At 42.5% G+C, this 12374-nt stretch overlaps 1 protein-coding gene across 1 annotated transcript in view; it reads right to left on the bottom strand.

Annotated features, from left to right (window-relative positions):
• The window catches only part of LOC111960941 (apoptosis-inducing factor 3), a 21529-nt gene extending 9515 nt beyond the window's left edge, over nucleotides 1–12014 (bottom strand). Inside the window, exons 1-17 of the mRNA XM_023983097.2 lie at nucleotides 11632–12014; nucleotides 10856–10946; nucleotides 9626–9735; nucleotides 9272–9381; nucleotides 8915–8959; nucleotides 8586–8667; nucleotides 8363–8475; nucleotides 7584–7670; nucleotides 7156–7247; nucleotides 6836–6966; nucleotides 6560–6675; nucleotides 6343–6414; nucleotides 6162–6225; nucleotides 5930–6006; nucleotides 4292–4409; nucleotides 2316–2414; nucleotides 2165–2240 (exon numbers count right to left, since the gene is read on the bottom strand). Coding sequence (XP_023838865.1) covers nucleotides 2165–2240; nucleotides 2316–2414; nucleotides 4292–4409; nucleotides 5930–6006; nucleotides 6162–6225; nucleotides 6343–6414; nucleotides 6560–6675; nucleotides 6836–6966; nucleotides 7156–7247; nucleotides 7584–7670; nucleotides 8363–8475; nucleotides 8586–8667; nucleotides 8915–8959; nucleotides 9272–9381; nucleotides 9626–9735; nucleotides 10856–10946; nucleotides 11632–11647 — 1499 coding nt within the window. The 5' untranslated portion in view covers nucleotides 11648–12014. The remainder of the gene's footprint in view (nucleotides 1–2164; nucleotides 2241–2315; nucleotides 2415–4291; nucleotides 4410–5929; nucleotides 6007–6161; nucleotides 6226–6342; nucleotides 6415–6559; nucleotides 6676–6835; nucleotides 6967–7155; nucleotides 7248–7583; nucleotides 7671–8362; nucleotides 8476–8585; nucleotides 8668–8914; nucleotides 8960–9271; nucleotides 9382–9625; nucleotides 9736–10855; nucleotides 10947–11631) is intronic.
• Between the last annotated feature and the right edge of the window lie 360 nt (nucleotides 12015–12374).

Raw genomic sequence — 12374 nt, 5'->3', positions numbered from 1 at the left:
AGGCCTTCCTATTAATTTGCCTGAAATCATGGATCTACATGCACTGCAAACGCCTTCCACTAGATGTCAACAGGCAGTGAGAGGTGGAATGGGGTGTCTAGCTTGATCTGAGGCCGAACAAGAGCTTTTGGAATGACGTGTCTGGAATTTTCATTGTCTTGGAAGGCGCGAGAAGGAACCCGAGGTTGCGTTCTGAAAAGCTTTCGGTATAGACGTTAGATATCTCCGGCTCTGATTTTATTTGATATATGTGATAAAAACATCATAAAGTAGTTATTTTAAACCGAGTTAATCAGTTTATGAACGTTTATTGCGATTTTCGGCATATCTTTTCTTTGCGTTATGTGAAGTTGGGCACGTTTGCCAAAACGAATCATCCAGCGATCATACACTGGTTACCAGGGGGCAGGGCTACCGACGTTAAGGCTAATCTGAAGATGTGCTGGCAAAAACAAGGACAACATGGAAGACCAGACAAGAATGCCCACCCAAACTCACGCCCTGACCAACCAAAATAGAGACATAAAACGGATCTCTAAGGTCAGGGCGTGACACAAGGGCTGATTTCAAGGTTTTTACTGCTAACCTACAAAGCATTACATGGGCTTGCTCCTACCTATCTTTACGATTTGGTCCTGCCGTACATACCTACACGTACATTACGGTCACAAGACGCAGGCCTCCTAATTGTCCCTAGAATTTAGACCTGCTGTTTTCAACTCTCTAGAGACAGCAGGAGCGGTAGAGATACTCTCAATGATCGGCTATGAAAAGCCAATTGACATTTACTCCTGAGGTGCTGACTTGTTGCACCTTCGACAACTACTGTGATTATTATTATTTGACCATGCTGGTCATTTATGAACATTTGAACATCTTGGCCATGTTCTGTTATAATCTCCACCCGGCACAGCCATAAGAGGACTGGCCACCACTCATAGCCTGGTTCCTCTCTAGGTTTCTTCCTAGGTTTTGGCCTTTCTAGGGAGTTTTTCCTAGCCACTGTGCTTCTACACCTGCATTGCTTGCTGTTTGGGATTTAGGCTGGGTTTCTGTACAGCACTTTGATATATCAGCTGATGTAAGAAGGGCTATATAAATATATTTGATTTCATTTTATTTGAGCTAGTAGCCATGTATTAATCTAACAGTACATTTAATGTAAAAACAAAACCCAACTACTAGATCAGTAACACTACAGATAATACCCACAGCTAGAAGCCATGTATTAATCTAACAGTACATTTAATGTAAAAACAAAACCCAACTACTAGGTCACTATCTCTACAGATAATACCCACAGCTAGTAGCCATGTATTAATCTAACAGGACATTTAATGGCCCCAAAAAGTTGTAGCATTCCGCTTAATGAGGCCTATCAAAATTTCACACACTTCGTATCTCAAAGCCATATCAAATGTCTAGTTTGTAAAGTAGCTGCAATTGAGCTCAAAATGTAGAGTTGAGAAATAAACAGCACACCTACAAAAAGCTGAGAACACCCTCTCTCCATCTGTGACAACAGGATAGCCGTGTTTTCCCCGCAATTGGATTTGAACAAAATGATACAATCAGAACACTTTTCTTTCCCCTGGGAAAGAGAGTGGCTCACTCAACACAGCAGCAGGCCCCAGTGAAACAGGTACAGGGGCAGGCAGGCAGACACTTTCATTACAGGAATAATGAGGATAATTAATGTACTTTACTGTTAGACCAAATCATGGTTTTAGCCTCCTAAAAAATAGGACGTTTTGAGTGATTTGAAGGAATGTGCAGCTCGCACCGATGCGACCAATATGTTTTTTTTACTCGCACAGCCAAGTGAAAAGGTCGCAAAATGTGACTAAATGGTTGCAGTCTGGAGCTCTGCCTTGTAGGCTTTTCACTATAGGCATGCTCTCTAACTGTTGTTCGACTTCAATGAAAACAGCCTCCGTCTTTGCAATCAACAGTAGCATAGGCCAAAGGCCACCAATTACAGGCTAATGGAAACCCCGCCATGCATTCATGCACACACACACACACATCTTGTGTTAAAGTATACACACGCACACATACAAACACACACACACACAGCCACAGACACATACACGCATACAGGCATCACATTCTCACATTCTCACACACACGTCCATTTGAACAATGCCGTTTTTTGTTGACTCACTTGATATAAAAGGCCAGGAACTTTTGTTCCTCCACTTTCCCTTTTACCACGATGTCAGTGTATCCTTCCCCATAGCCTGCAAAGGACACATATACACAAATGATTAGTGCGCGTTCAGGTGTGTTAAGGTGTGTGTAGTAGATAGGCTTACCTGTGTATCTGATGTTCTTCCCCAGTAGGACGGTCCAGTAGTAAGGGACAGAGTTGAGTTCAGTGGGTATATTCAGCATGTTCAGGGCTGCTACTCTCCCTACAACAACACCACACACACAGCAACAACATAAAAATCAATAGCAACTATATACAGTACCAGTCAAAAGTTTGGACACACCGACTCATTCCATTTTTATTTTTATTTTTATTTTTTACTATTTTCTACATTGTATAATAATAGTGAAGAAATCAAAACTATGAAATAACACATATGGAAAAAAGTGCTAAACAAATCAAAATATATATTTTAGATTCCCTTTGTCTTGATGACAGCTTTGCACAATCTTGGTATTCTCTCAAACAGCTTCACCCGGAATGCTTTTCCAAAAGTCTTGAAGGAGTTCCCACATATACTGAGCACTTGTTTGCCGCTTTTCATTCACTCCACGGTCCAACTCGTCCGAAACCATCTCAGTTGGGTTGAGGTTGGGTGATTGTAGAGGCCTGGTCATCTGATAAAGCTCTTCTTGGTAAAATAGCCCTTACACAGCCTGAAGGTGTGTTTGGTCATTGACCCGATTGAAAAACAAATGATAGTCCCACTAATGCAAACCAGATGGGATGGTGCATCCAGGCAGAATGCTGTGGTAGCCATGCTGGTTAAGTGTGCCTTGAATTCAAAATAAATCACTGATAGTGTCACCAGCAAAGCACCGCCGCACCATCACACCTCCTCCTCCATGCTTCACGGTGGGAACCACACATGTGGAGATCACAAAAACACGACGGTTGGAACCAAACATTTCAAATTTGGACTCATCAGACCAAAGGACAGATTTCCACAGGTCTAATGTCTATTTCTCGTGTTTCTTGGCCAAAGCAAGTCTCTTCTTCTTATTGGTGTCCTTTAGTAGTGGTTTCTTTGCAGCAATTTGACCATGAAGGCCTGATTCACGCAGTCTCCTCAGAACAGTTGATGTGGATATGTGTCTGTTACTTGAACTCTGTGAAGCATTTATTTGGGATGCATTCTGCAGTTAACTCTAATGAATGTATCCTCTGCAGCAGAGGTAACTCTGGGTCTTCCTTTCCTGTAGCGGTCCTCATGAGAGCCAGTTTCATCATAGCCCTTGATGGTTTTAGCGACTGCACTTGAAGAAACTTTCAAAGTTCTTGAAATTTCCAGATTGACTGACTTAAAGTAATAATGGACTGTCGTTTGTCTTTGCTTATTTGAGCTGTTCTTGCCACAATATGGACTTGGTCTTTTATCAAATTGGGCTATCTTTTGTAAACCAACCTTACCATGTCACAACACAACTGATTGGCTCAAACGCACAAATTTACTTTTAAAGAGGCACACCTGCTCATTGAAATGCATTCCAGATGACTACCTCATGAAGCTGGTTGAGAGAACACCAAGATTGTGCAAAGCTGTGATCAAGGCAACGGGTGGCTACTTTGAAGAATCTCAAATAGAACATTTGTTTAAATATGGAATCATGTGGTAAATTTGTTACTACATGATTCCATATGTGTTATTTCATAGTTTTGATGTCTTCACTATTATTCTACAATGTAGAAAATAGTAAAAATAAAGAAAAACCCTTGAATGAGTAAGTGTGTCCAAACTTTTGACTGGTACTTTAAGTAAAAGCCCAGTAAAACCCACATTAGTCAAACCCTAGAGACTTTTGCACAAACAAGGTTTGCTTTTTAGATATTTTTGATCTGAAAGATTATTGAGGCCATATTTTCTTCAACAGCAAAGGTCCAGGCTGAATCACATCCGGCCGTGATTGGGAGTCCCATATGGCGGCGCACAATTGGCCCAGTGTCGTCTGGGTTTGGCCGGGGTAGGCCGTCATTGTAAATAAGAATTTGTTCTTAACTGACTTGCCTAGTTAAATAAAGAAATTAAAAAATCAAGGTAAAAGCCTGATGCATGTGTTTAAATTGGCCTGGGTGAGTTACCGTGTGCCTGTGCCATCTGCCAGTGTCCTATATTGACTCTCTGGTCTTTAGCCATTGTCAGGGGGAAGGTAGCCAGGTCTCCTCCACAGAACACTTCGAGAACATTGGTCCTCATGCACTGCAGGAGAGGAGAGGAACCACACACACTTAGTATAGTAACAAGTTGTGTAGTGGAGGGTAGGTGCATGTAAACACCGCTTTTTTATTTTGCGCAGGCAGTTACCCACCTTTTGCAGAACAATGCATTGAAAGTATAGGGAGCGTTACTTTACTAACCACAAATGGCCGTGTTGGGGAGTAGTGAACTACTTATAGTTCAACTAGTAATTGAATTACATGTTGTAGTAGCTTGGCGGTAGCTGAACTAAATTCAAATCTCAGTAATGAATAACTTTTTGACATATGGGTGAAGTATTTTTTTTTTCTTCAGCATCAGACCTGCCTTAATCTCATTTGAAACAGTTTTTGTGTGCTTTATTCTCACTTTTTATGTTTCATAGGCGAAAGTACACATTCTGTTAACATCTGATTCCAATGTGATCTGTTCTTGCAATTTGTAGTCCCTGACATTAGATTCAGATGTGATCATTTTTCACCAAGTAGTTTGGATGTAGTGAACTACTTTTTCTAACTAACCTTAGTTAAGTCAACTATATTCTTCTTGAAGGTAGCTTTAGTGTGAAGTAATTGGTAGTTTAGTAAACTATATTTTCAGAGTAGCTTCCCCAACACTGGTGAATGGTGATCGGCGTTTTTCTCCACTACACCACTGACAGTTACACTCTATAAATAAACTCTGGGGAAGAATCTCAACTGCATACTCCTCACGATCTCTCTCCACACCACCTCAAAACCCACTGGATGAGAAAGACAGAGGTTCCCCCCAATTGGTTTTGAGAAGGAGGCAAGGAAAGAGGACGCGAGGAGTATGCAATTGAGATTCTATCTATAAACACTGTCATACAGCCTACATAGAGCTAGCCCAAAGGTCGGCAGATGGTGATGTTGAGTCGTTTCATCTTACCTTYGAAGGGAATGTGTGCAGCCAGCTATACACTCGTATTCCTGTGGACCGGTTTCTATATTCAGGCTGCAAAGGTTTCCTCCTTAACTCGATTTAATAAAATAAAAAATTTAACTGGGAAAATATGCATACTTTCTTTATGAAGCACCATGGCTAATGCAAGTCACGGACTATCAGACCAGAGGTGAAAAACAATAGACTGCTGCAACTTGATTGGCTGAACACGCTATGCAACATTTGGGACTAGCATTAGCCACTCTAGAATGGTGGTGGGAAATGGTGTTTCATAAAGAAAGTATGCATATTTATTTTCCCTCGCCATGAAATGTAGTTAAGGAGGAAACAGACGCCTTTGCAGCCTGAATGGAGAATGTTTTTATGTACGAACCGGTCCACAGGAGATACGAGTGTATAGCCGGCTAATTACCTTCCCTCACTTTTGACATACCGTCAAAAGAGTAAAGCTTTATTTACTCCTAACCTCCCACAAATAAAGCTACAACAAATGCCACAAATTAGATCTCAACATTCTTACTATTAACAAACAAAGCAACCCTTGGTTTGATTCAGCAGGACAACAACATGCTTTATTCAGCCATCCAATTGGAGCTCACCTTGTCCACTATGACTGAGCTCTTAGAGTCCATCGCTATGGGAGTACCCTGCAGGAACTCTGAGTTCGGGATCACACCTGGAGGGAGGGAGATACAGGAAAGAGAAAGGAGATAGAGAGAGGAAAGAGAGAAATGTCTTTATATTTCAGATTTGCCATACAGTAGTAGGTCTTTATGAGGTTGTGTAGTACACTGAATTTAAAGTGTAATAATTGTCCTGTGTTGTACATACCGATGCCAACAATTAAAACATCAGCAGGAATGACTGTCCCACTCTTCAGCACAACATCTTTTACCTGCACAGAGACAAACACATGCTATTCTCATTGAATAACCCAACACAGCTATACAACTATAATGGGATTCTCTTCATGTTGCCAGGACACTGACACAGGGAGGTCTCTCTACTGTACCTTTCCGTTCTCTCCGCGGACCTCTGACACATTGTCATTCATATAAAACGCCACGTCCTTCTCTGCAAGCATCTGTCAACACAAGGAGAGGATGAGAGGTGAGAGGGGTGAGGAGGCAGAAAGGAAGATGACTTCTAAGCAGTTTTAAATGCAGCTTAGTTATACATTGGAAGCTTAAATAAAACGAGGGTTCGGAGCGCCCTCTCCTGTCTCTCACCATCATGGTGACCTTGCCAATCTCAGGGCCCAAGGTCTTCTGGTAGGGTAGCTCACTGCTGCCAATCACTGTGATGCTGGAGGCCTTGTCTGTCATATAGGATGCCACCTCCATGCCTAAACACAACACACAGCCAGGGAAATACACAGATCAGGGCTACTCATAGTGTAGTGCACAACTTTTGGCCAGAGTCACACAAAGACAGAGAGCTCTGGACAAAAGTAGTGCATTGTTGGGGCATAAAGTGTCAATTTGAGACAGAATGAGACGGTGTACCAACGAAGGATGTCCCCACGATGACGATATGACAGCCCAGACAGGCAACATGTATCTGCCTTGCATCCTCCGGTGTCTCCAGCATCTTTACATTCTCCAGGTCTTTACCTGGACACTCCAGACCCTTCGCTCTACACAACATAATTAGAATGAATCAGAACACAGAAATAGAATAAGTAGAATGGACATTCCTATTCCCATTCTCTAACTACTGCTGTGTTCTGAGGTGGGTGGAATGGTGACCACATTGGGGTTACTGTTCTCTGCATGCATGCGTGTTAGTGTGTGTGTGTTGTGTGTTTGTGTGAGTATGTACACACCTGCAGCCTGTGGATATGAGGAGCTGGTCGTAGCTCTGGACTGAACCGTCATCAAATGTTACTTTCTTCTTCTCTGTGTCCAATGACATGGCCTGTCATGACAATAACACAGAGCTTGAGAAGGCGTCTGAGAGCTTGCAAACAACCAAGCAATGGCCATAAATATAGTGCACTCATATGCTGTAAATACAGGCAGATATACTACAGGTTAATGAGCACAAAAGAGAAAACATAGTGAGAGAGAGAGAGAGCCATGTTATCTAAATGAACCCTTTGAGGTAATCTGTTCGAACAGTAGAATTCCAATAGAATCTTGAGAATAATTTGTTCAAGAAACTCATCCTTCCTAAATTAACGCAACAGAAAGTAAAGGCCAGGAGAATGAGGACTATGTAACAGTTGGATAAATAAAGCTGTATTGTATTCACCTCTTTGCGGAGCCACACCTCGATGTCGTATTTATGGAAGAACTCCATCCTCCTCAGCAAAATGCTGTCATTCTCCACATTCATTACCTGGGGGGGGGGGGGGGGGGGGGGGGGGGGGGGGGGGTACAGTGATGTGTTATTTATAACATACTCAAACCCAACTAGGTGACGGTTAGAAAAAATAAAAACATATTTTAGGACTACTTTTTACCTTTTTTAAACTCCAGAATGAGTTACCCATCTATTCTATTTTTTTTATAGATCTATAGGGCTTGACCTCCTCTCTGACCCCATGACCTTTGGCCCTACCAGAATAGAAACATGCCGATTTTCTATTTTCTCAGCTAATGAATAAGTTAACGATTTGGGAGGGTAAGCTCTAGGGTTGTAGAGTTCTGGTTACGCTCCCAAAAATCTCAGGTTATTCAGAAATCCTGGTCGGTTGATGCCCAGAAGGTTTTATTTAACTAGGCAAGTCAGTTAAGAACAAATTCTTATTTACAATGACTGCCTACCCCGGCCAAACCTGGGCCAATTGTGCACCGCCCTATGGGACTCCCAATCACGGCCAGATGTGATGCAGCCTGGATTCAAACCAGAGACTACAGTGACGCCTCTTGCACTGAGATGCAGTGCCTTAGACCGCTGTGCTACTCGGGAGCCCAGAATAAGAAGGGAATGAGCAGGAAATCTGGAATCCTACAAACAGGATTTCTGGAAAAACCTGGGAATTTTGCAGAAGATACAGAATTTGGAAATACAGAATTTGGGTAATTTACCTTGCTGAGTCGTGTTTTGTCATAGGGCAGAAGGTTGTCCCTGGTTACCATGATGATTCTGCCTCCAAAGTTCTCCTGTCTCAGAGTTTCCGCACACACCAACGACGCAGACCCTGCGCTTACAGAGAGAGAGCACACCATCACGCACACTCAACCACATACACACACACACAAAGCACTTGTGCACACACACGCACACTGAGCCCCAGTATCCCGTCCTCACCTCCCCCGAGCAGTAGGATGGTGTGGATGACACCTTCTACTCTGGAGCCCATACACTTTATTCGTTTGGTCTGTCTCGCTGCCTACACACAAACACCACATGACATAGAGTGACATAAAGGGTCATAAAGAATTCATAACTGCTTTATGATCCATCTATAACTAACTCAAAGAGTTTTTCGGCTCTTACTGTTTCTGTATGACATGGTTAAGGCAACAGTAACAGTAAATCGAAACCGAAATGAGAGCTTCAGCTTGACAGCAAATGCAGCATGTTGTAATATTCTGGCATTTAATAAAATCAATGCGATTTTTAAAAGTGATGCTTACCTTTTTGTTTACGGACACATACACTTTGTTGTTTTCGACTTTCACCTGAAAAATATATCAAACAAAGTCAATCAAAGCCTGTCTTCTTGCCTGCCTGTCTATCTGTCTTCCTGCCTGTCTTTCTGTCTGTTAGACCCACCTTGTGGCAGGAAGTCCATGCCAGGGTATTCCTCCATGTTTCTCTTTCTATATTTCTCCCTTCCCCTCTCCTACCTCCCCCTCCCTGCCACCCTCTCCCTCCCTACCGTGGGACAGGGTAGAAAGTCCATGCCAGGGTATTCCTCCAGGTTTCTCTTTCTATATTTCTCCCTTCACCCTCTCATACCTCCCCCTCCCTGCCAACCTTTCCCTCCCTACCGTGTGACAGGGTAGACAGTCCATGCCAGGGAATTCTTCCAGGTCTCCTGTCTGGATGTTGAAGCAGGCCCCGTGCCACGGGCATCGCACCCTGTGCCCTGATAGAATCCCTACACACACACACACACACACACACACACACACACACACACACACACACACACACACACACCACACACACAGACACAGACACACACACCACACACACACACACACACACACACACACACACACACACACACACCACACACCACAACAATACACTATTTAAACAGCCAATACAATTGTGTACAGTACATGACTTGGAGAACATGCACTCACAGGGACACACACACACTGACTGTACTTCCTCACCTTTGCTCAAGGGAGCGCCGTAGTGTGTACACTGGTTGCCGATGGCGCTGTATATGCCTTCACTCCGTACCAACAGAACATTGTGACGTCCCACCTCCACCTCCATCATCCTACACACACACACACAAACAAATGTGTGTACAACATGTGTACTGATCTGTCTCTCTGTGCTTTCTGACCCATGTTTTCTCTATCTCCATCCTCTCTTCCCTCTTTCTTACTGAATAGGGTGTGATGAAACTGGGATCCTTAAATTTAAGAAAATACCCAAACATTTGAATCACAAAACACATTATTTTCTGGGTTATAGCCTAACTAGGCGATAGGCTATAAAGGCCTGGGGAAAGTTGTGTAAAGGTAGATTCATCGATAGGATGTAGATGGTAAACAGCATAGTAGGTCAATTTCTGCAACAACTTAGAGCACTTAAGCGCGAGGCTCAACTTCTCCACTATCTTGGTGCCTGGCTACCACGCTGTGAACAGAACCTGTGAATAGAACCTGTGAACAGTGACGTTTGTTTTGGGTCATTTTAGCAGATGCTCTTTTTCCAGAGCGACTTACAGGAGCAATTAGGGTTAAGTGCCTTGCTCAAGGGCACATCGACAGCTTTCACCTAATCATTGCAGGGATTCGAACCAGCAACCTTTCAGTTACTGACCCAATCTCTTACCTGCTTGGCTATCACCCAGTTTTGCATCTAGATCCTCTTAGTATCCTAGCTTATTCATCGATGATAGGCCCGGCTTTACTGAAGTTAAGAAACATTGAAAACTTTGTTTCTGGTGTCCGTTGACAGCTCTTTGGTCTTGGCCATAGTGGAGTTTGGAGTGTGACTGTTTGAGGTTGTGGACAGGTGTCTTTTATACTGATAACAAGTTCAAACAGGTGCCATTAATACAGGTAGCAAGTGGAGGACAGAGGAGCCTCTTAAAGAAGAAGTTACAGGTCTGTGAGAGCCAGAAATCTTGCTTGTTTGTAGGTGACCAAATACTTATTTTCCACCATAATTTGCATATAAATTCATTAAAAATCCTACAATGTGATTTTCTGGATTTTTTTTTCCTCATTTTGTCTGTCATAGTTGAAGTGTACCTATGATGAAAATTACAGGCCTCTCTCATCTTTTTAAGTGGGAGAACTGCACAATTGTGGCTGACTAAATACTTTTTTGCCACACTGTATATATATATATCTCTCTCCATCCCTCTCTTCCTCCACCCCTCTTACTGTCCGTCCTTTAGTTCTGACTCCAGACACACCACCTCTGTCAGCTCTTCAGAAGCTTCATCTTGGTCGACGTCCAGCAACTCGCTAAAATCTGTGATCACACACACACACACACACACACACACACACACACACACACACACACACACACACACACACACACACACACACACACACACACACACACACACACACACACACACACACACACACACACACACACACACACACACACACACACACACACACACACACACACACACAGGAGTGTTAGAAGTTGTTGACCCATTCTCTGTGTGTGTGTGTGTGAAGGTGAAGGGTGATTCACATAAGAGGACAAAAGACATCTGGGCTTATTGTCAACTCTGTCCTCTCCATAAACTGCTCATGAAAGTAAGATAACCAAATATTCAAGAAGAAAATGTATCAGGTGTGCTTTTACAAATATCTTATTTTCTATAAAAAAGTGGTTAACTTATTTAAAAATGTACATAAAGATGTTATAGGTGTATGAGTAAGTATGTCATTCTCTCATAGTTTCTAAAACACATGATCATGGTGTATAACACAGCGAGATTACAATTTACAGTAGAGCAGAATGGAAAATCCCCCTGCCTGCAACATCACAGGAGAATTATGCAACGCATGAGGGAGAGCCTTTACAATCTGCTGGATGATTTGACAGGTGAGTCGTGAGCAGACTTTTACGCACCAGTCTAGCCTACTCATTCAACCATTACTAAATCATTTTTTTTCACACAGAAAACGGTACTCACGTGGCCTTCCAGACATCCCGATGATTCTACAGTAATTACAGACGTTCCTCAATAGTCCTCAACGAACATGTGATAAGAATTCAAGTATGTTTTATGAAAGTGTCCGGAGGCAGTCTTTGCATTAGCGGAAAGCACCTATCGCGATGGGACAACAGTCCGTTTTCTCGGCAACCAAACCTGTTCCAACCCTCATCCCTCGGCCCCTCGATGATTTGACAGGTCGGTAAAAGTGCAGGAAAAGTTGAGGAGCACTGAAAATATTCCACAAAAAATAACTGTATTTTTTAAATCTAAAGGGAATAACTGGATGTAGATCCGGTATTGTTTGTGATTTTGCTTAGAGTTTTGTCCTTAGTCGTTATTGTTGAAGAGAAGAGCAAGCCTTTCTGTGTGACACAACAGCAGCATAGAGAAAGGCTGACGAGGCACTAACGTTCACAATGAATGAGTGAGAATGCACAACTTGCGTAAACCTTTGGGTTGCTCATTCATTCAAATCATCGTTACAAAATCAATGTTTTATCATCATGTTGGTTGCGGCCAATGGCCATAATGAAAATATTTTTTTKGTTGTGAAAATTTGTTTCAATGCCAATTACAAATGGGAAATAATTTGTTGAGAGAGGGGGCCACATACGCTCATGTAACCCAATATTGCAAGCTTTGATATTGCAAAAATGTGAAATACAAATAGTAAATTGTCTGCCCCACATACATGAAAAAAAAAACAGCATTAGAATACC

This window comes from Salvelinus sp. IW2-2015, linkage group LG4q.1:29 (assembly GCF_002910315.2).
Source record: "Salvelinus sp. IW2-2015 linkage group LG4q.1:29, ASM291031v2, whole genome shotgun sequence".
NCBI lineage: Eukaryota > Metazoa > Chordata > Actinopteri > Salmoniformes > Salmonidae > Salvelinus > Salvelinus sp. IW2-2015.
This window is presented reverse-complemented; position numbering and strand designations above follow the sequence as displayed.